At 40.6% G+C, this 25382-nt stretch overlaps 1 protein-coding gene across 1 annotated transcript; it reads left to right on the forward strand.

The window, feature by feature from the left end:
* Positions 1-14006: 14006 nt before the first annotated feature.
* On the forward strand, positions 14007-24725 carry arl6ip1 (ARL6 interacting reticulophagy regulator 1). Its single transcript, XM_071895354.2, has 6 exons — positions 14007-14140; positions 15338-15471; positions 16109-16228; positions 17811-17928; positions 19466-19550; positions 23579-24725. Exons 1-6 carry the CDS (start codon positions 14105-14107, stop codon positions 23695-23697), a joined length of 612 nt encoding a protein of 203 aa, XP_071751455.1. The 5' UTR covers positions 14007-14104; the 3' UTR covers positions 23698-24725.
* The last annotated feature ends 657 nt before the right edge of the window (positions 24726-25382 follow it).

A 25382-nucleotide genomic window follows, 5' to 3' on the forward strand; every position in this document is an offset into this window, starting at 1 on the left:
TGCAGGTGTGTGTGTGGGTGTGTGCGTGGGTGTGGTGGTGTACTAACTTGGCTAGCGTACGCTGGTGTTAGGTTTTTTTTCTTATTTTAAGATAATGGTTCATTAAAGGAACGTCAAAAGTCTAGAGCAGCGTCCGGGTCCGACCCAAACTATGGGTCGGACCCGTTGGTGGTGGGTCGCCAACTGGCAGAGTAAAACTTATAACAATTCTATGACGTGAATTTATTTTGCCTAATCACAATGGGCGACGTGCTCTGTCATTTTCTACTGCGCTGCAGCCTGTTCAGCTCTACTATGTATTTGCGCAAGTCTGTTTCCCACCCCCCTCGCAGTCCGGGTCCTGAATACATCCTCGCACCCCGGCTGTGGTGAGTGATGCGCTTCTATTTCTGTCACTGTCAGAATACGGTTTCACCTATCGCCGTCGGGTGCCACCATGTCAAAGCGTAAATACAAAGAAGAATATATTTTGGTTGGTTTCACCAAAGCTTTGCCAAATGACGAGGAGCGCCCACAATGTGTGCACTTCTTGCACACATTGCTCCTTGTCATTTCAACAAAGCGCTGTGAAATGACGAGGAGCGCCTGCAATGCCATGTGTCTTTTTAAAATCTATTTGAGATATCCCTACACCTCAACTGCTGACTTAATAATTTATCCGCAGCTTTCCATTCAATGACAACGCAAGGCTGCGTCAGTGGGTCAATAATATAAGACGCAAGAATTGTGCCCAATGTTTTGCAGAGGAGTGCTTTGGCAACAGCAGTGGGAGAAAACACCTCATTTCAAATGTTGTCCCCACCATTTTTGCCTTCCCTGGTGTCACCACAACATCCCGGGCACAAACAGTAGTGCCCGGCAGAGGTAAGTGATGCTGTAGCAAATGACCACAACTACTGCACTGTTTGTAAGTGCTAATGAGGAAGTGGCAAATGTCACTGAAGTATCGGATAGTAATGACATCCTTGTGATGGAGGAAGTGCATGACAGAAATTTTGTGGCAAATGCAGTCCTGCATCACAATGATACATCTGTAGAATTGGATGTCGAGGGATCACTGGTACAATATGCTGTGGTATGTTATTACGTTTCTGAAGCCGGAACATCAGTGTTGACCACATGTAGTGATGGAATCTCCTAGATCACTGAAGCGTCAGTTAAAGACTCACTTATAGACAGTGGAGGACAAACTGGAAACCTGTAGAACAAAACTGAAATTGGAGAAGGAGAAGACTAAAAGACTGAAGAAAAGAGTTTCCTGTTTAACTGAAGCAGAAAATGTTAATTTCTACGGGCTGTGCAGAAATGCTGGAGACCTCCTTCAGTGGAGGGTCAAAGGAGCTACTCACCAGAGTGGAACAAAGGAAAAAGTGTCAGAGGAATTGCATTCATTTCAATGACTCTACACTGCTATTCCAACAAAGCTTATGCGTATGTATTCAAGTTTTTACCTTGTTTTCCCCCATCCAGAAACCATCCGGACCTGGTACAGCAACATCTGTGCAGATCATGGATTTACAAAACCTGGCTTTTCTGCTATCGAATCACATTTGAAGGACAGGAAAAAGGAAGGAAAAGAAACCGTGTGTGCCCTCATTATAGATGAAATGGCCATATGAAAGCATGTGGAATTTGCTGCTGGAAAATTCCATGGATATGTGGACCTGGGCTGTGGCACTGTTGTCTACCACCAGCCAAAAATGCCTTGGTCTTCATGGTTGTTACCATCAATGTGTCTTGGAAAATCCCAGTAGCCTACTTCTATATTGGACTGATGGGAGAAGAGCGTGTAAATATCATCAATGAATGGCTTCAACGATTCCATGGCATTGGAGTTCGTACAGTCTCCTTGACGTGCGATGGACCACCATGCCATTTCGCCATGTTGAGAGCCCTTGGGAGCCAAGTTGGATGTCCATCATTGGATGACCCTCATTTCCACATCCTGCAGATCCATCAAAAGTGGTTCATGTGATACATGTGCTCAGGAATGCATTGGCTGATGGAGGTACACTACAAACTCAAAGAGGAAAAATTAGTTGGCAATACCTACAGGAATTAAAGAGACAGAGGAACTGCGTGGAAACAAGTTGAAAACTCATATGGAAACAGAAGATGAAGGATCTGCTTAGGTTTTCAGCAGCAGTGTGGCGGATACTTGAGAATATTGCAACACACACTCCCATCTGCCAGTTTAGCGGATGTGATTATTATTATTATTATTATTATTAATTCCTCACTTGCAAGCTAAGTCAAGATTACCTGGAGCTGTTATTTCCCTCTGGTGTGCAAGACAGTTTACAGCTGCATATAAACATCTTTTGGTGAAGTTGCAAGTTAACGTGAAGAATAAAACTGAAATAAAGACTAGCCTGCCAGAGGATCTGAAGAATGCACCGCCAGTCGACACTTTTAAAAAGAAAATTAAAACTCACCTTTTTAGCCCAGCTTTTACATAAGGAGTGGTTCTATTGATTGTATTTTATTTCTGTTTGTATCTGTTTATTTAATCTTTATTCGTTCTGTGCTTTAAATTGCTATTATCTTTTTGTGCCCTTGTCCCTCTCTTTTTATATATTTGTTGTATATTTGTATTTATATTTGTTTATGTAAAGCACTTTGAACCGTATTCGTTTGCATGAAAGGTGCTCTATAAATAAAGTTTGACTTGACTATTTTGCCATCATCCAATTCAGTGTTCTCTTTAATGATATATGCAGCATGGAGAAAAGTGCACACAGTTGGAATGGTACAGTTCTCCAAAAGGGAGTTACTTCAACAAAGCTTATAAGGACGAAGTCAAACATCTCTAGACAAAGCATTGTCTCATGATCACGCCACTTGCCTAAAGAGCAAACTCTCCTTTCTGTTATAAAGTTCACATATAATCACATGAAGACACAGGATGGACACATAAAAACATAATGATCAATAGTCTAAAGAAAGCAGATATCCTAACCTAAAGCAAGACATGCAATGTAACTTTTTCTCCACAACATGGCAACAGGCAGTTGCATCCTCCATGATGATACCAGCATCTTGGAGGCAACACCTGTGTCAGCAAACACCTCAAGTAGGTTTTGACTTGAAGCCTGTGGAGCATGCAGAGCCAGACTGTGATTACCAACTCTGTACAAATGTTGATGCTGTCACCAAATACAAGGAGGCTACTATCAACTACATTGCTGGCTTTGTGGCGAAGAAGACACAACTGCATGCCTAGCACTGACTTCTGACTCCATCATGCATCCTTCATTCTCTTGAAGAATTGTGGAGGTTTGCAAAAACCATCACCAGGTATAATTGCTCTGAGATGCCAACCATCAGTGGCAGATGTGATTTGACAGAGCCATAGTATGTACGTTACACTGCAGAGACAATCAGGGTATGCAGGGGGTTCCCCGAGCGCTCCCCCCAAGAGTTAGGGGGGAGGAAGTCTAAAGAGGCTATAGGCCCTTTTCACATTCTGTTTCTCAATGCTTCTGCATTGAGAAACCGGTGCATTGCAACTTCCTGTTGCCAGCTATGGCCTTCACTAAATCGCTCCACAACCTGCCCAAAATTATTATTTTTTTACATATGTATCCAGTGCTAGTAACCATTACAATGTTGCTCTTTGGCGAAGTAGTAGTGAGCCATTCATTCGGGTTTTCTGTGCCTGCGGTACAGTGCCACAAAAGAACTACTAGTTTTTTGTAGGAATGATAAATTGATAGACATGTTTTCACTGAAATAACAAACAATATTGTTTGACCAGCTTATGTTGGTGACTTTGATGGTTTTTGCTGGTCAATGATTTAATGGTTTAGCTGGTTGACCAGCTTATGTTGGTGCTTCTTGCTGGTTTTTGCTGGGGTCCAGCCCATGGGGGCTCTCACTTATGCTGATGCTTTTTAACCTCACTATCTATTGTCATTAGGAAACTGACATGTCTATGAGCCAGCACAAACAAAAGAGGACAGCATCAGGCATTGAAATCACATTCAAAATATAAATAATTATTCACAATGTGACCTTACTGATGTAAACACATTTTAAATGGACAGACTGTTCATGAGCAAAATTTTTTAACACTGTGGTTACCAAAGAATTGAAATAGGCTATGTTATGTTGTAGTAAATAACAAGATTTATTCGTAAATTGTAACAGCAATGCAGAACAAAGAATATAAAATGTAACAAAGAGCAGAAACACATGCCATTAATATAATTGAACAATTATTAAACCAAACATTTAAGAAAAACTGTAAACTAAAATAGAATATGAACAGGGATTAGGGTAATCAAAGGGCAGATGTATTAAGAGGAGATGGACTTAGCTGCTCTATTCTCCGCTTTCCTTATGTCCATAATTTTTTGGGAGATGTAATGTCCCAGATCCTTCCTTCTTTGTGCCTGTTCTTCCTCACCAACCTTCTGCTCCTTCAGCCACCAATTGAAGCATCCTGCACACAACACACACACAAAATATAATAATTACATGTAACTGTGCATGTAAAGTATATATTCTCTCTTTCTCTCTAGCTCTCTCTCTAGTTGAATTTTCTGCTTTAATGGCATAGGTTGAAATCCTGTTGTTTAAATAATCAGTTTAATTCCATTCAGTGTTTTTGTTTAAAAAAAATGTTAAAAGTAAAATAATACAGATTCACACAATATATTTCAAATTCAGTGAACTGTGCCTATTTGCTTGATTAAGAATTTTCAACGACAGCCATGTGCAGTAACAGGTGCAGTGACATATCAAACATGAAATGGATCAGATGCTGATCAAACTAAATAGCATTCCTCTCATTGCTCTCATTTTGGAGAGTGTCAAGGGTGGCCTGCCATTTTACTAATCTGATGTCTTTATAACAGAAAGGAGAGTTTGCTCTTTAGGCAAGTGTCTGGAACAACTTTACCTTCCCATTGCTTGGTGATATTATGTAAACCTATTTACATAATCTATCCTAACTCGGCACCATCAGCCTTAGACCCTCTTACAAGAAAAAAAATGCTTGTATGCACGCCATTCATGAGTGCTGGTTTCTAATTCTACCTATATTATATCATACCTTGTCCTTTTTGATCTCAAAAAGGCCATGCAGTATTGGCGACATATCGGACTGGTCAGATGTAGCGCCGGGAGACCTGTTGCCTGTCTCAAGCATGGATGTGGCAGTTAAATCTATATAAAAAAAAATGCTGACATGGTATGGATGGTACATAGCCTACAACTTAAAAGCTCAACTTAAAAAGACTTTTCACACAGATACTGTAGGTTGACTACAGGTTTACCAGTGTTTCAAATGAAAATTTTATCATGCTAGAACAGCTCTTCCACTTCCATCTTGCACTTTTGCGCATGCCGTTGCGTCTTCAAGCACTTCAGCCAATGATGTTCCTTACATTTGATTTTACTACTTGATTTGGTCACTTGGTATGTAAGTGTAGCCAGGTAGTCTGAGCAGTCATTATAAAAAACAAAGTCATCAGACAGGTATGACAATATTAGAATAACTACTCCCCTCAGTTATTATGTTCCATTTGCGCTCCCTAGTGGCGTAATTGAGAGAGGGAAGTGAGCATGCGTCGACGAGTTTTTTTCTGGGGTTTTTTCTTGCTGAGACAGACACAAGCACAATAGTAGCGCCAGCAGGTAGCTCTTGTGCAGAAAGTTGACTAAGTTGAGAAAGTTGTCTAACCACTTTGATTAAAGTAGAAAACTAGCAACGAGAAATGAGGAGAGATTCTTGAAATCTGAAAAAGAAGTTATACAACAGCCACGGAGCTGCCGACCCGTCCAAACGGCGTTTGTATGGAACATTCCGGCTGTTTTTTTGTTGAGACTATACTACAGACAGAACTGCTGCTCGAGCCTCCGTCATCCCACTGCCTCCTGGTCTCCATCTCCATCATCACCATCTTCTCACCGCTCACTGGATCTTCGCCGCCATCATCATCTTCAATCCTCATCTCCACTACTCATCAGATTCAACCTTCTTCATCTTCTCCATCCTCTTGGGAGCCAGGATGGACAGTTTTCCTTGCTAAGGGTGGTGGTAGGAACTTGATTGCATTCAGAAAAACTCATGAAACAGGGTTGAACAAACATAAAGACTGATTTCATATTCCCTTGGTTATTTCTATGAAAGGTATAGACCGTTTCATTTTGAGATCTCGTTTTATTTTTTTCGTTGTTCTTGTTGGGCCTCAACATTTAAAAATTGTGGTTGAAGTACACTGGGTTTGAACCTGAATTGCCTAGCTAAAATTGCTTGCCATAGTGAATAATTTAGTTAGCCATATTAGGTTCTCTGTACAAATTGATTATAAATTAGTCAATATTAGGAATTTTGTATCATTTCAAGTTGTAATTAGTCCCGGTTGCGGGTGCAATTTTGTTTCATGCCCAAGATGTGTACGAGTTCAAAAATTCCTGTAGCAAAATGGGAAGTGTAGTACTGTAAATGAAAGAACATATGCAAGGTTATTGTTCTAACTGAAAGGAAATAAGACAGGAAAAAGAAACAATAAGACACTACAGTTAAACATAAAGGTATTCGGTTGTTGGTGTGAGTTATTAAGGGAAGGATTAAGTAATATCATTGTGTACTTCACTACTTCATCATACGCCCGTCTCCTCTTAGAACCTAGACCTTTAGATTTACCTGCAAACTTGGCGACACACGCGCCAAGTAGGTTACATAAGCACCTATGCGCATTTCAAAGCGTGTAAAAACACTATGTTATATTAATGAGCAAGCAATGTAATTTGTGACTACTGCCTTATGTCATGATTTATCATGCTTACATCTCTATCAAGACAGCTGACATGGGAACTATGTCACCCACCATCCTTGAGGAGATGGTATCAATCAATGGGGTCCGGATAATTGTGGGCACGGATTAGTAAACCATGCCCACAGATTTCAACATAATTGTTTTTACCAGGTGAGGGGGTCTCCGTAATAAATTACCATGTAGACAAGTATTTTGCAACGCGCGTCTTTTGCCCCAACGGCCTTCCACAGTATGACCAAGACTGTGAGGCGGGGTTTGAGTTAGCTTTCTTGTGCGTCATTGAACTACAGTGAGTACAGTTCGACTGGTAATATAGTGTGTTGTTAACATTTAAGCTGTTTTATTATTCTGTTTGTTGGTTCTTCATTTAGCATTAGCCACAAACTAACTTCAGGCGTGGCTAGCTAATTCATTCCAATAATTGGGTAATGTTGTGTTTCCTATGTTAGCCCTTAGCCTACATACTTGAAGGAAGATGTTGGAATACTGACAATCATTAACCTATGTAAGCATGTTTTGTGTAAGTCTGGAATTGACAGTGTACTTAGTGCACATGGTGATTACCATAGACCATAAAAGATAAGGTAATTACACTGTACGGGGATAATTGATGGCAGCCTGTGATTCCAGCGTTTCAGTAGCACCAATTAAGCCACTAGAGAGCAGCAGACTCCACATACTGATAGCCTATAGTTCATGGTAAAGTATAGGATAGTATTTGACCTGAATCTATTATTTGAACTGCTATGAGTCTATGCAAGCATTGTGGAATGTGGTGTTTGGTTAATGTATTATTATTCCTGACTAAATGCATAGTTGGTTAAGAATGCTGGATGTTTACACATGCAAGTTAAGTTGGTTCAGTAATTAAGTAGTAGTAATTTTCGTTCTCAATCTTACTTTTCTGCTAGAACCACACACACACACCCACACGCCCCTGTACCGTATTATGAGTAACCACCAACCAATGCTATTATAATCTATCATCTATGCTGTTATCATCTGGACTGACTCAGTAAAGGGAAAGGAGATTGATTGGTTTAATTATTGTGTCCTGACCAACAGCCAGGGCCGAATGCAAACATTTGATTCGGAGCAAAAATAATAATAATTGTAAAACGGGGAGGAAAAAAAAAACTTTGCCTTTTTTTCTGTTTTCCAATTTTTTTTGCTCCATTTTTTTGCTGATCAAATGTTTTATGGTCACGATTCATCTCGTAGTTGGTTGGTTTGGTTCCAGGCTTAAAGACGAGATGAAATGAAAAATGCCTTTTTAACCCTTTTAGATCACATCCCTGGTCATACTGTGCACCTATTTAACAATATATGCCAAAAAAAAAACCAAAAATCAATTTCACTGTATTCTTATATCAAAATTCAATCATGTTTTCTTCCTGTAAAACAAAATATGCCGTGTGCTTACGTAAGCATGCCCGTAACTAATTTCAACCAATAATATCATGACATCCACCCATCAATCAATCTTCAACTTTTAGCGCACAGAGCTAAGAGGCTAAGATTCATTAGTTAGCTAGCTAGCAACAGCATGGTACTTCGGTGTGTCTTCGGGTGTTATGACACGCCCACTTTTCAACGTTCAAATCAAATTCCTCCCAACGTTATGTCCCGCCTGTCTTTCCTGTTTCACTCGGAAATACGTCACGATACGGAAGTTAGATACTCTCGAAATGCCGTTTCATCTCGACTTTAAAACTCTTTATATAAGGATTTTCTGAAACGTCAATGGAGGAATGAATGGGAAATTCACTTCCTGGAACCGGAGCCGTTCAAAAGTGAACATGTCCCTTAGTTAAAACTTCTCTTGTTCATGCCAAAGGCAATTTGCTTGAATGATATTTAAAAATGTGCAGTATTAATCAGAATTTTGTTACTGAAAAATGTTCAGTTCTTATTAATCTTCATGAAAAACTGTTTTTACGGCATATTTCCAAGAGCATGTGGTATAGGCAAAAAAATCGCAATCTGTTTGTATGGAGTTTGGTTAAGCCAGTGGGCTAAATGAGTCAGAAATATAGATTTTTTTTGTAATATTACCCAATACCCAATAGACATGTCTAGATAAGAGATTACAAAGTGGACATCATTGGCATAATAGGCTAGTGACAATGCCCCCAAATTTTTGAGATACCCCTACCGGAGGTAGAACAAAACACAACGACAACACAAAGTTGCTTAACCTAATAGAAAAAACTGGATGTGAATATCTTGATGCATGTAGGAAATATAGACCTATGAACACATACCTAAAATAAGCGGAAATGTAAAAAATGAATATCTATGCAGAATGTTCTCATTTACTTTGTAGTAACTCTGCCATGGATTGTCATTGTTGGAAAGGTATGGTTGTGCTGAATCCAGCAATATCACATGTGTTAATGTAGTCAGGGAGTTACATCACTAAATGTATGAGGTGTCCCAAACGAAAGAAAATGAAACATTGACATAATGAAGTCTCCAGTCTAACACCCATTATCAGTGGTGAGAAGAATGTTGACAAATTCAATGTTACTGCAAAGAAAAGTCACTTGAGGAAAAGTGCTGGTCTATAATGTTAATATATGTATGATACATTTCATATATGGAAACAAAGATACAATTGAATCAGGTTGAAATTGAAATAGAACACCTTTATTGAAATATTTACATCCATTTTAGTTTCTTTTTGGCCAAATCATTACTACAGAATGGAAAATAACAGTGTTGTTACTTTTCAGTTTGAGTTTGAATAAGACTACCTTCTATTTTTGTAAATATTGGCTATGGTGAGAAGTCTCACTGGATTAGGTTTTAATTTTATTTGAGAACTAAGCTCATCCAATGAAAATAAATACTATGGAGTTGATTAAGTTAAAATCTGGATGAAGGAATTTTGTTATTTTAGGGTAAATCAATCTGCCCTCCACTGACTCAAATCATAGGGTAGCAGCAAACTTAGAAATGCTGCTTCACTACCTCCCAATTTCCCTGCTTCAAATTGTTCTTTATAAATTAGAATAGAATAAAATAGAATAGAATACTACTTTATTAATCCTCATGGGGAAATTAATCTTCTGCATTTAACCCGTCCAAACACCCCATACACAAACACACAGTCATAAGCTGGAGAGGCCTGAGGGCACAATGGCAGGAGCTTGCTAATTGGGTCCAGAACCTCAATTCCGTGACCATTCTCCGGCTAAGATGTTTTGATGATTGATTTGACTTCTATGGACCTTTTATAAAAAATGTAGCCCCCAGGTCCAGGATTTTTTGCCAGAGGGCCAAATCCAAGATGGCCGCTGGTGCCATCTTGAAAAATTCACTTTTGAACCAGAGCACCTAGAATCATGTATGAAGACACTTTTTCGTGTAAGTCGACCACGAGGATTCCAATTCTGACATCAGTTTGACGTTATGACATCATTTTGACCCAGAAATCCAAGATGGCCACCATCCAGTAGAGTGAAAACGTAACTTTTGAACGGGAAGGTAAGATGTGGTGTTTGGGGTTTGCCATTTTTACAGTATGTAAGGAAGGAGAATAACAATGGTAAACTATAGCTATTATAATTACGAATCCATGCCTACCAAACATGTATGGTTTAGTAATGGCAATTTATGTTTTGGGGGTCATTTCATAATTATGTTCACTGAAAAGATGTTAATGTCAAAACCCATTTTACCTTGGTACTGCTGTACTTTAAACAAACTACCTCCATAAGAATCTCTTGCAGTAAAATAATTGATGAATGTATGACAAGAGAACTAATTATACTTAAAAATAAGCTCTTTTTAATAGCTGTAACTTGAATAGTTGAATAATGAAACCACTTAAAACATGTCATATGATCAGTCCGAATCAGAGCATTCTGCCTCACTAGATTCTGAATCATCAGATTCCGATGAATCCCCCCTCCTCCTCTGTACATCATCATCTCCCTCCTCCTCATCATCCTCCTCACTCTCATCTTCCTCGCTCTCTTCAGCTGGCTCTGGTGCAGGTAGATGCGTCGGGAGAACAGGTCGCGTGTGGCGGACAGGGCGCCAGCGACCACCCACCAGCTCCCAGCCATGTCCGAGTGGCGAGGGGTGGCGCTTCAGAGAGGGGTGGCGCACTAGATATGCCAAGTAGTTGGCGCGGAGGCAGTGTTGGCGTAGGCTATCAGCATCTGGAGGGAGACGGATGAATGATTTGTTCTTCATTCTCTTCCACTTCGCGGCACGGGCCTCAGCCATGGTGCTACTCTTCTTGTCGCCATAGATCACATGTCGTGTGAACTCGAAGAGCTCCTCTACCACCTGCTCCTCAAGGTCAAGGCTATCTCCGCACCACGAGAGCTGCCGTCGTGCCACAGGGTTCTTCGCCACCTCGTCATACACCGATGACTTACCCTTGCCATAGAAGCCTGAGTTGGCATCACAGCCTGTAATACAGTGTAGCTGCACAATACAGTCTGCCATCTGCTCAGTCACCAGGCCACGACAGAAGACTGTCTCCTGCTTTCTCTTGATACAGAGCGTACAGCTGCTGCGAGATGACCGCTGCCGCGACATAGGCATCGGTATTAGCTGTATCAATGACAACAGGGCCACTGTAGCCTGACTCGCGCAGAACTGCGTAAGCAGAGAAGAGGATGGTGTCAGCCTCAGACTGGTCAAAGCTGTAGTTCTGCATCGGTTGCTGGGTTGACAAGTTGGTGCAGTGGGAGCCAACAGAGTAGGCAATCTCTGCATCTACATTCTGTGCAAGGTCGGTCAGGTAGCTGCATATTAGTTTTTGCAGCCGCCCCTTGTTGCTGACGCTACACAGCAGCATTTTAACATCAACGCTCTGGCAGAGGGGAAGGGGTCGCCCAATTTCATGTAGGTGTTGGGGACATGTGCCTTACCCTGTACCCACAGGTCTCGTCATCTTTAGTCGAGTATGCTGCGTTGTACGGGTCGTTCACACAGATGATACGGTCAGCATCACCATGGCGGGCAAGGATGATGGATGACATCTTGTGGAGGTAGTCCGACCACTTGTATGGGGTGCCATCTTGCGTCTGCCGATCTTCTGCTGATGGAGTTGCCATCTTCCAGATCATGCCCATGTTGACGAGAGCGATGTAGTGTTCTTGCTGATCTACAGATTGGAGAGAGAGCTTCTGGATGAGCTTGCTCTTCTGCGTCTTCCTGTATGTGCCGTTGGAGTTGAATAAGGTCACACACTCCTTGACAACACGATGTTCCAGCAACGGGGAGGTTCACAAGTTGACTGACCTCAACCAGGTCGATCACTGCCTTGAGAGCGCTCCGCTCCATCTCAGCAGCTCTCGCCTTGAGTTCCTCCCCGGGCTTCTCTGTGCATGGCCCCTTGGCAAACGTCAAGCGTTTGCTCAGAGGGACGCGTGCATGGAGGGAGGTATTCTTACTGAACACCCGGTCTCGCAAGAAGTCATTTATAGTTTAACTAATATACTGTAATACTGTAAGTATTGTTTAATTGAATTGGTGCTTATTTCAACAGAGGCAATTCCCAAAAAGTCTAATTAAATCATGTACTTTATGTTGATAATGTCATACAATTTGTATATACTATACACAAATGTTTTCTAAAATTAGGTGATTCGTGATTAAAGTCATGTTGTGCATTTGTGCCAACCAGCCCCATCACGGGGTTGGTTGGCACAATGTTATGTTGTTAAATAGTAACATTGAATTTGTCAACATTCTTCTCACCACTGATAATGGGTGTTAGACTGGAGACTTCATTATGTCAATGTTTCTTTTTCTTTCGTTTGGGACACCTCATACATTTAGTGATGTAACTGCCTGACTATGCAAGCTACATTTACATTGTGGCCATTGTGCCCTCAGGCCTCTCCAGCTTATGACTGTGTGTTTGTGTATGGGGTGTTTGGATGGGTTACATGCAGAAGATTAATTTCCCCATGGGGATTAATGAAGTAGTATTCTATTCTATTTTATTCTATTCTAATTTATAAAGAACAATTTGAAGCAGGGAAATTGGGAGGTAGTGAAGCAGCATTTCTAAGTTTGCTGCTACCCTATGATGGAGGGCAGATTGATTTACCCTAAAATAACAAAATTCCTTCATCCAGATTTTAACTTAATCAACTCCATAGTATTTATTTTCATTGGATGAGCTTAGTTCTCAAATAAAATTAAAACCTAATCCAGTGAGACTTCTCACCATAGCCAATATTTACAAAAATAGAAGGTAGTCTTATTCAAACTCAAACTGAAAAGTAACAACACTGTTATTTTCCATTCTGTAGTAATGATTTGGCCAAAAAGAAACTAAAATGGATGTAAATATTTCAATAAAGGTGTTCTATTTCAATTTCAACCTGATTCAATTGTATCTTTGTTTCCATATATGAAATGTATCATACATATATTAACATTATAGACCAGCACTTTTCCTCAAATGACTTTTCTTTGCAGTAACATTGAATTTGTCAACATTCTTCTCACCACTGATAATGGGTGTTAGACTGGAGACTTCATTATGTCAATGTTTCATTTTCTTTCGTTTGGGACACCTCATACATTTAGTGATGTAACTCCCTGACTACATTAACACATGTGATATTGCTGGATTCAGCACAACCATACCTTTCCAACAATGACAATCCATGGCAGAGTTACTACAAAGTAAATGAGAACATTCTGCATAGATATTCATTTTTTACATTTCCGCTTATTTTAGGTATGTGTTCATAGGTCTATATTTCCTACATGCATCAAGATATTCACATCCAGTTTTTTCTATTAGGTTAAGCAACTTTCTGACTGCTAGCATGTCAAGTTTGAAAGCTCTCGGAGCTTGTATTATTAATCTACATGAGTTTATATGTCTCAACTCCCATACGGCCAGCCTATATTTTGGTTCTTTTTTAGTTTTGGGGTGTATAACAATATCTATCATTTTAACCATTTTTGCAGTAAAATATTTTTATACAAGAATCCATTTCATATATGGGAGACCTTAGAGATGAGGAAAAATATTGTTGTGTTTTGTTCTACCTCCGGTAGGGGTATCTCAAAAACTAAAGCCCTTTTTGACAGTTAGTCACTAGGCTATAATCCTTCTAGGCCTTTGCCTTTGCCTTTGCTGGGAACTTCGTTTCCCAGAATGCTGTCTGCTGGGTTTGACGCAATTTTTGAGATAAAAACATCCTGCCAGGGTTTGTCGGTTAGTGACGCTGAAGCCAGAAGAGGAGGTGTGTGCGGCTGCACTCCGGGGCCGTTTCTGTAAAAAATACCTTAACAACGAAACTCTTAGAAATAATAACCAACCCTGTTTTGCAACGATGGCTGAAGGAGACAATAAAAGCGCTAACATACTAGTGAGTATTAACAAATCCCTCATTACTAGTTAATTTAAAGGATTCTGACATTATTGTCGTTGTGTTTATAGCGATAGCAGAGACTGTTAGCTCTTGCTAATCTGTTGGCGTTTTGGAGGCCGAGTTATTGTGGCCTTTGTCCGTGGATTAACGTTAGTTCAGTTGGCTGGAACTTTGCACCTCAAAGTAATAAGATAGCTACCGCTAAATCGCTTATCCGACCATCTGCCAAACTGGTGCTGTTTGTTGGTGACGCTGACGTTAGCTAACGTTAGCTAGTTTAATACGCCCTTCACTAACTACAGTAACGAGAACTTGGCTAACGTTACTGAAGTAATCTTGTCAACTAACCGCAGTAAGCCTACAAACCTTAGGTAACCCTGATCCTGGCGCAATTGTGACCGTTTCGTATGACTTACTCAATGCTAACAACGTTTCTTGACGCTCATTAGCCCCAATACGTTCGGTTCTACTGAATGGGGACAACGTTAGGTCAATTTTCATTCAAAAGTCTGGCAGTTAAGTGTTGCCTTGCTTATCGGCAAAGGTACACACCTCTTGAGAGTATGATTTCAGGCATTGTACGTATTGATAGGGTCCATTTTTCAATTCGGCATACACCCAATACACAAAGCAACGCTCATTTCAATACAATGTCAACTTTCAAAAATTGCTTCACCGCTTATTCACACAATTTTCTTCCACCTAAAAACACCGCGCAGGGTGGTAGCGAGCAGCATGAACCAATTGTAAAACTTCAGATTTTAATTAAATAAAGTGTTGCTTGGGGGATTATATGTGTGCCGAATTTACCAGTCGCACCTAAGTATTCACAAAATATTTTAAATCGTGTTATACGCGGTATGTATATTTACTTTTAAGCAAACGAACATTAAATTGCCTAATTTTTTAATGGCGTTTGGCGTGACAGCACGTGCGTGGATGACTGTTATCCAGAGCAACAGACAATTGATGCAATAGTAGAATAATCCCACATTTCTTTTTCTTAAAACATGACAACAAGTAGCCCAATCGTTGGACAGGGTACACCTGCAGTTTCTCTCTACCAACCTGAGCCTCATATTTTTGGTTGTCAAGAAAACCGCTGCTCCGCATAGTAGTTTTGATGTATTTGTAACCTGTTTGTTCATTAGTTCATATGTGTGTGTGTGTGTGTGTGTGTGTGTGTGTCTGCAGGCTCAGGAAACAGCCCAGCTGGAGGAGCAGCTGCAGGGCTGGGGGGAGGTGATCCTGGCCGCGGACCGGGTGATGCGCTGGGAGAAGCCTTGGTACCCCGGGGCCCTGGTCGGCGCCACCACCGTGCTCTTCATGTGAGTCCCTGCACTGTATGCTACCACGGTTACAGACGACTGTGCACATATTTTACATATTTCCCTGTGAGTCATGACACTCGCATATCAACATTTAAGACCGCAAACGGATCGATCCGTTAGACAGCAAACAGATTGATCCGCTCTAGTCCAACAAGTACGTGTTTTCTAAGTCTGACTCAAAGGTGGATGGAAGGAAGCTTAAACCATTTCCTTCCCAAGTCAGTGGAGCACAAGGTGTGAGGAATATAACAATGTAGATTAGTAGCTTTAAAATGGATTAGATTTGTTAAATGAGCTTAGCTTGCACCATTCTTGTTGGTTTGTCATAAAGTACCTTGAAAATATTGTTCAGCAGAGGAAGTATTGAAACCATCACACCAAGGAATCGATTTGTGTTACGTTATTGAATGCATTTTTGCTAACACACTGCATTCCTTCTTTACATATGTACATACCCCCTATGACGTCATGTCAAACACCAAGTAGCTATTTTGAAGAAAATAACAGAAACTGAATGACAGATTCTTCTCAATCCATACATGGATATGCAACATGCTCTTAGTTCCAGTGTGAGCAGTAGCAATGAAACAGGTTTGTAACCATGTCAAACTTCTCTGTCCTCCTCCCTCTCCAGGCTGATTTACTACTTGGACCCGTCGGTGCTGACTGGGCTCTCCTGCACGGTCATGCTGCTCTGCCTGGCTGACTACCTGGTGCCCACCCTCGCCCCCCGAGTCTTCGGCTCCAACAAGTGGTGAGAGCCCAGGGTCGGGTGGGGGCTATTGGATGAAGTCACACTGTTGGGGAAAACACACTACAGAGCCTGTTTATTTCCTACTGTGGAAAATACTAATCATTTGCCCCACTTCTTGTGTAAGGGTTTCCGCTGTTCACAGAATTCCTGGAATATCATGAAAGTCAGGGAATTTGATAAACTTTCTGGCAATGTCAGGGAATTTGCCAAATGGGTCACTTTATTTGAATAGATAATTGTATTTTCTATTTTTTGTATTGTTTCACATATTCGTTGCATTAGATGTTTTTCAGCACAACTGGAGTGGAAAGTCATGCAGAAGTCATGGAATGACTGGTGCTCAGTGCCTTGCCCTTATGGTAGTTGTTAGCGGGAGCCAAAGTTTATGATGGTTGTATTGCCACAGAACCAAATCATCCATTCCAGTTTTGCTTGATTCTTGGACAACACTGAGGCGAAAGAACCATTTGAATATCACTTGAGAAAAAGGGAATTTACCCATTATGGCAGTCCTTTCCTCATGCCATTCCTAATGTAACGTGATACTCCAATTTGACACCTGAAGCCAGTCCTATAAGTCACTTCATGGAGCCTAGACATTCCCCAGCTCTTGTAGAACAGTTCCTTCTCTCAGCTGTGCGTAGCTGACTGCGAGAACCAGACACCCAGGCAAGGATTGAGTGACAGCCTGCAGTTGGCACGGTGTGTTAGGTGTCCGTCCTCAACTGGACGCCTTCAGCTCTCAATATGTATCCTTGCGTCAGCAGAGCATGACTTGCACCCTTTTGCCCTGTTGCTGCTGCACCTTCTAATAGGCTGGTGCAGTGCAGGAAATGCAGGGTACAGTCAGCAAGCGGCAGCATTAAAACGTCCCGCTGAGAGTGAATCATTAGACAAGCTGTTAAGAGGAGAGAGTGGTCGGGGTTTCTCTAAATGTTGCACTTGTCATTCAGTGGTGCGCTAGGAGATAAAAGCAGCAGTCTTTTGTCTGGGTAGTTATGCAGGAAATGAGCTGGGGGGATGGGTGATATTAATGCTGCTGGGTTTGAAGGGTGGCATCATATTTTTAGAGTCGAGCCAGGAGAGTGGGGCTATTGATCTGTACAGTCTGTTCAACATGCTTCAGACTTCGTACTGCGCGGCTCAGGTTGGCTGCCTACTCACTTAGCCTGTAGCCTCACAAGGCAGGAGTGTCTGTGGATGAGTGCAGAGTAAGTGGAGCTATTTGAGTCATGGTCCCCGTTTGGCTCCCTGTCAACAAGGCCTAAAATAGGGAACGATGGCTAAGCAGAAAATGAAGGGCGCTTCCCCGACTGTCTCACCCTTCTCTTGTCCTTGCCAGTGTTCTGTATGCCCGTCTCAGCGAGTGAGGTCGTTGCTCTTGATGTGACAATACCACATGCGACTGGTCTGTTTCCTCATCATGGCTAGATGGGTTGAGGCCGAGTACTTCCTCATTTCAAAGTCCCGTTTGGCCTGGACACGCCCTCGGACACAAAACTGTTTCATTTCTGCTGGGATGTTGCGGTTTGTCTTTGTGTTTCTGACCTCATCCCTGTTCCGCACCCCTCCTCCTGTGCAGGACTACCGAGCAGCAGCAGCGTTTCCATGAGATCTGCGGTAACCTGGTGAAGACCCAGCGCCGGGTCCTGGGCTGGTGGAAGCGTCTCTGCGCCCTCAAGGAGGAGAAGCCCAAAATGGTATTCAAATCTTGCAAGCTCAACCCCACACACTCTCACGCATAAACTGAATTTGTACATATGCGAGAACATGAGCAGTCTGCAGTGCTGCAGTAAATGTTGGAGCCTTGCTATCTGTGTTTTGTTTTTTTTACAATGGGGGCTTTCTCTAGGCTCCAGATAAATGTATCCTCAGTCAGCTGATTTAGCTCTGCTGCTCCATTTAGCAGGTCATAAACTGGGTTACAGGCTGCACTAAACGGGTTTCTTGCAGCACGCCCAGCATTATCAGGCATGCCATAACACTGTTAAAGCACACTATGAATCAATTCAGATTCAGCAACAGTCAATGAAGGCTTTGTCGGTTCTTTCAACAAGGACAGCATTTACTCTGTTAATAAAACATAAATTGAGTTATATAGCAGTACATTTGACAAATGATTTTAATGAGTTTATTAAGGTTACAGTTAGGGCTGGGCGATTAATCGAATTTTATTTTCGATTACGATTTTGGCTTCCCACGATTATGAAAACAAGAAAATCGAGATAAAACGATTTTTATGCCTCATTCCGTTTAGCAATGTTGCTCTCGTTTTGTCTTGTGTTGTAAATCCAGCGCACCCCTTTCCTCCGCAACGGTGCGCTCCGCTCCGCCCCTCCTCCAAAGCCCAAACATGCTGTGGTATAGTTTCAGCTGGAGTCGGTAACAGAGAGCCGGCCGGCGCGTTTCTCCGTTTATTTTTAAACCTTCCTTGGTAGAAGATGACAGAAAGAGAGCCGTTGGTCGACAGGAAAGGTAAAAAAAAAAAAAATCATTGGTGTGGAAACACTGTACAGACCCACGGTGCGTGTTCAATTGCACTGAAGCACTGCGACATGGTTAAATTACCTAATTCCACAAACGTTACTTAAATACCACGAGGTAACGTTAAAGTCACCTACCGTTTAAGTCTGTATGGCAGCGAAGACAAGTTACTGTCTACAAATCCCCATTACTGACTGTGGTATGTTAAGTTTCACTTTTGTTTTCACACCGCGAGACCCCAAATTACAGACGTGATGTGATGCGACATCAGTCAGTCAGGTGCCTCTGTTACCTGACTAAGTGACTGACTGAAAGAATATAGAGATATAGTTTACCAATATGTTGAATATTTTGCAGTAGGTTGTGACAGTGCACTACAACATAGTCGGTGTTATTTATTTTTTATATATTATTTATTTTAGTTATTTATCTATCTCATTTTTTTTACATTTATTTATTTATTTATTTGCATTTATTTATTTGTTTTTCAGTTCAATTATATTTAAAGTTCAAAGAAATCCAATGGGTTTTTTTTAAAAGTTCAATAAATGCATGATGTTCCCAAAGTCAATGAGTAATCGTGTTAAATAATCGTGATCTCAATATCAATCAAAATAATCGTGATTATGATTTTTGCCATAATCGTGCAGCCCTAGTTACAGTTACAGGTTACAGTTTGTGTGGTCGAGCAGCTGACTTCTATGCAGTTTGACTTGAATGTCCTCATCAGTTTGACCTCTCTGTTCTCGGCAGTACTTTGCCTCTGTGATCAGCAGTCTGCTGGCAGTGGCCTGGATCGGACAGCAGGTGCACAACCTGTTCCTCACATACCTGATTGGTGAGTAGGTTAATACACACACGCACACACTTGCTGCATTGTTTCAGCAACACATTTTTTATCACAGCCTTAAGCTGGCCAAAGTCATTAATTGAAGGAACAGTGTGGTGTTGCACCTCCATCTTCTAATTTGGCTATGGTCACTGATGTATAGCTTTCCCTGTTAAGTAAGGCTGCTAAAGTGTATTAAAGATTTAGCATTATTCCAGCATAGCATGGCAGAAACACAAAGTGTTGGCTGTTTCTCTGTCAGTTTGGCTTTTTAAACCTCCCCATTGTGGCAAATGGCTTTAGAAAGAGGTCGGCCTGAACACAGAATTATGCACCTGAAAAATATTGTCCTGTGCCTGCTGGTAGTCTTGAAGGGTAGGTTGATTTGCCTGTGGTGAGATGTGTTGAGATTAAAATGGCCACTCAACTGATTTTCATGCGTTTGATGGTTAGTTTTATATTACATGTGTTGCCCTCAGTGGCAGCTGTTTTGCATGTGTGTTGTAACTCTAGAGTAGAACCACGGCAGCACTTTTTTTGTCTTTTTTTTTAAAGTAGCTTTGTCTTTCCCCATTATGCGACATCTGCCAGTTAACCACCAGGCTTCCTGGTATTCTGACTCAGCAGTGCAGTATCAGTCATGTAGATCATGCCTTGATCCCTGTAGAGATACTTTCTAACACACACAGTCTTTGCTCTGAATTCATCCAACAGTGGTATGTCTCCACAGTAAGAAAATGACAACCACTGCTGGAGACAATAGGAATTTAAAATTACAGTAAATTTTTGTCTAATTTCCGGCTAGCTGGTTATAAACTGGCTCTGTCAACCCAGGATTTTCCAATCCAGATGTGAGCCCGTTCACAGAAAAGGGGCGGGGTTTGTAATAGGGATGCCGCGATCGATCGGCCAGCAATCGGAATCGGACGGATATTCAGTATAAATATGAGATCGGAGAATTCCGATAATGCTTTATAATCGCCGATTGCAAAAACCGATCGATGACGCAAAACAGGTGAGCCATTTCTCTTCTTGAACTTCTTGAATTCATATTTCTTTAGGCTACATGTTAATTAAAAACACAAATCTTCATGGACAACCAGTAACGTCACAGTCCGTCACGCCCGCTACTTCCCCTCATTTAATTCTCTGCTTATTTAATGCATCAATTCATCGCATGCCATGTGTGTTTGTTTACATAATGGTCTGCACTCTGCACTGCTGTCCGCGTCGTACTGGACAACGGTCGAGCCCCTATCAGCGGAGAGGCAACTGAAAAGTCTCATTTCTCTCCCTCTTAAGAACATTCACTTATACAAAAACAAAGACTGGAACGGATATATATCTTCAGAGGGTGTCTCCATTTATTTAACTCGACTCAACAACACAGGCAAGTGGCAACAGTCTGAGTCTTGTGCTTCGGTTATCTAAATAAATAAATAAATAATAATAATATATAAATATTGAGGTAGAAAAAAAGAAAATGTGGATACTTTTTAACCAGGACTCAATTTGATGGATGAAATGTATGTAAAATGGAAACTGACCTATAATACTGCTATACCAGCTGCTATAACAAAACAAAAAAACTATCTATGGCTGATCGGTATCGGCAGATATGGCTCATAAACAATCGGCGATCGGCGTCAAAAAACATTATCGGGGCATCCCTAGTTTGTAACAAATAGCCAATCACGTGCAACATGGACAGATCAAGAGCATGTTATAAGATAAGGTGCTATTGATCTCTGTGCGGAAATTAGGTTGTTGCAGCAGCAAAAGTACTACGATTCAGTAGGGACAAGGAAACGGAATGCAAGTACACAACTAGAATATAAAAAGAATCAATAAAAATAGTAGAAAATAATCAAACAATAAGAGCAATAGACTATGAATCATTGTGGGATTATTTAAACATATGCTGCTGACAATTTCAACACATTATGTAGACTATAAAAGTGGGTATAGGAAAGAAATGTATTATTAGCACAAACTATTATAATGAATAAATATGAGCAATACAAAGCATTATAACAGTGAAAACTAACACTGCTGCTGCTGCCAAGGCTAGGGAGGATTGCTGGAGGAAAATCGCAAAATAAATAAATAGGCTTATCACTGCCCCGTCATTAATTTACACTTGGCATATTCATTGTTACAGTATTGTGTCGTCATACTGAGGCTGGGAAAAGATTTTCTAGACTGCCTCATGTTCCCCTGGGCTGCGGTGATGGGAATATGAGTGCACTCTATTGCATCAGTCACTCTGGCATCCAATGAAAGAATTTCAGCACACTTGACATGCAACAGTAAATTTCATGAATTATTGATAACTATAGTCAACTAATGTAAGACACCTGCTATTTAATAGAAGCCCTCTTTTATAGCCAGAGTGGGCAAATGATCTACTACAAACATTTATTATATCTGATGTAATAAATCATCATGGAAAGCAAAGTGGTTCTGCTGGTCTGTAAACAATGTTGGCCTGTGAACAGCCTCCTTCTTACTATCTGTTGATTCAATAGTATAGTACAGTTGAGTTCTTTTTATTACTGTCTTTCATTTGAAAGACAATGGAATATTAGCAATATTTTTGTTCATATCTGGCTTTGGAGATGGATTTGTTGACCGAAAATCCAGGGTTTAGCCAAAAGTTAAACTTGCTAACCCAGTAAACTTGCTTCATAGTATCCCTCCCAGATGTATTGAACTCATGTTTTGTCATCAAGTATCCTAAAGAAATTGTTTTTAGCCCTGCAAACTGCACTATAAATTGGACTACAACAGGTGAAAAGTAGTCAAAATGAAATTATCTCCAGGGTTATTATAATTTTGGATTTTTCATGTTTCTTTCTTTTTTCTTTTTCTTTTTTTAAGGTTTAAGTTCAGAACATATGTTTTATGTTTGCAACAGCTAATACCATGAAATATAAATTATTTTAAGAATGTATCTACTTGAATTTTTCAATTAGCGTTCAGTAAAAACAGCCAAGATCTTTTTGCCCAAAATTCATTCTCTTTTCACACTGCACCTAATTTAAATGACAAAAACATCCCACCTATGTTTTTATTTTATTCTCGTCAGTTTTACATGCAGAGAAGATGGTTATAGTTCAGTCTTGTTTCCATTTTGATTTCAGTTTTTGACAGAAATAAAAATGTTTTTTTAACACCTAGTTTTCGTTTAGTTTACAACGATAACCTTGATTATCCCTAAGCACTATTGTTCCACTAAAATAACACACAGCTACCTATCAGCCATATAGCTGTGCAGTGATGCCTCAGGGAAAGTAGCGGTTGGTGAATCAGTGCATCAGCAGGTCTGCTGGCTGTGTGGCAGCTAATCACCAACAGTATAAGTTGAGACATGTCAAGCTCTCCCCACAACCAAGGATGACTGGTGGAAAAGCTTAAGGCTGGAATTATACCTATGAGGAAGCACAACATTTTAAATAAGAAAATACCTCCGGATAAATTCTCTGGGGACGTAGGGGAAGATCAGGGAATTTTACAAATGGTTCACTATACAGGAAGATGGACTGTCTTTTCCAACTTCTTTCACACATTCATTGCAACAATTGACAAACCAGGACAGAAGAACATTTTTAAGGCCATAGAAGCGCTCCGACTTGGAATGGAAAGTCATGGAATATTACATCAGGGCCACTGTGGGAACACTTGTGATTTAATAACCATGCAATTTGAATGTGATCTCAGCTCTAACTCGTCTATGGAGAATACTATATGTGTGTGTGTGTGTGTGTGTATATATATATATATATATATATATATATATATATATATATATATATATATATATATATATATATATATATATATATATATATATATATAATATATTATATATTTCAAACTACTGTGGTAAAACCACAGATGATTAAATGCCAGATCTTTAAGACTTAAGAAGGCTAATAACTTTAATATACTCCATTGTCACCTTCATTTTCAGACCAGCAATAATTTAGTGGACTAAACCATTTCTGTTTTTTTTTTTTTTTTTTTTTTCCCCTCAGTGACCTTCCTGCTGCTTCTGCCCGGCCTGAACCAACACGGCATCATCACCAAGTACGCCGCCATGGCCAAGAGGGAGATCAACAAACTGCTTAAACAGAAGGAGAAGAAGAACGAGTAGATGGAAGGAGTAGGCGAAGAGGGGGATCTCTGAAAGACGGAAGTACGACAACAAAATGGGTAGACGGAAGTTTATTGAAGAGAAGGAAGGAGTAAAGCAAAAAAAAAAAAGCCTCCTGCTTCATCGGTCTCTGCCGCAGAGCAAGACCGGTTTTTCACACATTGAAGAAGTTTCAGTTCTCCCTCTCACCCTTTGACGTTTCAACCCCATCACCCTGTGGAATTATTATTTTTTTTTTTTCATTTTATTCATCTGAACTCTCACGCATGCAGCCGTCACGTTGGGGTTATTTAATTCTAGCACTGTACTTCTCACCAAGTCAAGTTGGCCATGTTCCATACACCACACTGAAGTGTTCAAAACGCACAGATACACACACACACGCCCCCCTCTTACACACACTTGAGGTCTTCCCTTCTGTTTCTTAGTTACTTTTTTTTTTTTAAGATGTCAGTAATGCTTTTTTTTTTTAAGCCATTCCCTCTATTAGTGAAAGAAAGTGACTACTGAGCAGAGTTTATGTAGCATTACTGCATCATTTTTAATCTCGCATACATTGCTTAGAGTAATAAGTCTTTGTCACATAAGAACAGGTCATAAGAGTTCACTTTTTTTTTCCCTTATTCTGCTTTGGTTGTATTTAAATATAGTACTGAAAACAAAACTGGATTCAAAGCAGAGCTCTTCTGTGGCATCTAGCCTGTTTGTAGATGCAAGCCTACTGCTGTACTGCTGCTAGCTGGACTCTGGTCTTTTAGCTCTTATATACCCCCCCCCCCCCCCCCCCACAGTCTAATACTCTGGTATGGGGTGCTCTATGTAAATAGGCCTATCCCTCTGTCTGTCCCTGTACTTCGTCCTTTTCTCTGTTCTTGTGATTAGTCTTGTTTTTTTTTGTGTGTGTTTTTTTTTTTTTTCTTTTTCTCAATCTCAATTTCTGGTCTGACCTCTGTCCTTCATTTCACCTGTTTGTTTCTTTATTGGAGATCTTTATGAAAAATGAATAAAGTGTGATTTAAATGAACCTTTTTTTTGGCCTTTGGGGTTTTCTTTGGGTTTTTAGATGGATGCTGGCGTGTACAGCTACCACTTGGTTTTGTACTTCATCCAAGGAAAGACACTACTGGAGCCAGTGCGTTCACACTGCGCTTTATGGTGGTGGGTAAACTGTATTTTTTGCTGGCTTGGTTTTGCCTTTCATAACGTTGCATTGTTGTGATGAGTTAACTTAGCAAGCAAGCACTAATTAGATAGCTAACTGTTTTTGAGATGTTTATCCGGTCACCTTTCAAATGAAAGTTGTACAGAACTGGGAAGCTTTGAACGGCTGTAATCAAATTTTCATTCATTTTGCACTTGCTAGGTGGAACTATTGGTCATGAAACAAAATCACATCGGTAGGGAAACAAGGAAGCACGGAAATCTGATTGGCTGTTGCCGGCCGATGACCATGGAAAGTTCAGCCATGGCCATATTTTCTTGGCTTGTTGATGGTCCACACATTGACTGAGTTTCCCTGGTCACTCAGCTCTGTAAGAAATGAAAGGACTTCCAGTGACTTAATCATGTTGTTCAGTGTGAATGCGTGTTCAATTTTGAGGGTGAATTTTATATGGTTGACTTGCTAAAAATTTGTCCAACAAACTTCTAAGAAAGGGCAGGAATTTACACCAGCTGCATGGCGT

This window comes from Centroberyx gerrardi, chromosome 7 (genome assembly GCF_048128805.1).
Source record: "Centroberyx gerrardi isolate f3 chromosome 7, fCenGer3.hap1.cur.20231027, whole genome shotgun sequence".
In the NCBI taxonomy this organism is placed as follows: Eukaryota; Metazoa; Chordata; class Actinopteri; order Beryciformes; family Berycidae; genus Centroberyx; species Centroberyx gerrardi.

Coding starts and splice junctions, on each gene's coding strand:
- arl6ip1 (XM_071895354.2), top strand. CDS start 14,105: ATGGCTGAAGGAGACAATAAAAGCGCTAACATACTA. Junction 16,229..17,810: donor GTCTTCGGCTCCAACAAGTG/GTGAGAGCCCAG, acceptor CCTCCTGTGCAG/GACTACCGAGCAGCAGCAGC. Junction 17,929..19,465: donor AGGAGGAGAAGCCCAAAATG/GTATTCAAATCT, acceptor TGTTCTCGGCAG/TACTTTGCCTCTGTGATCAG.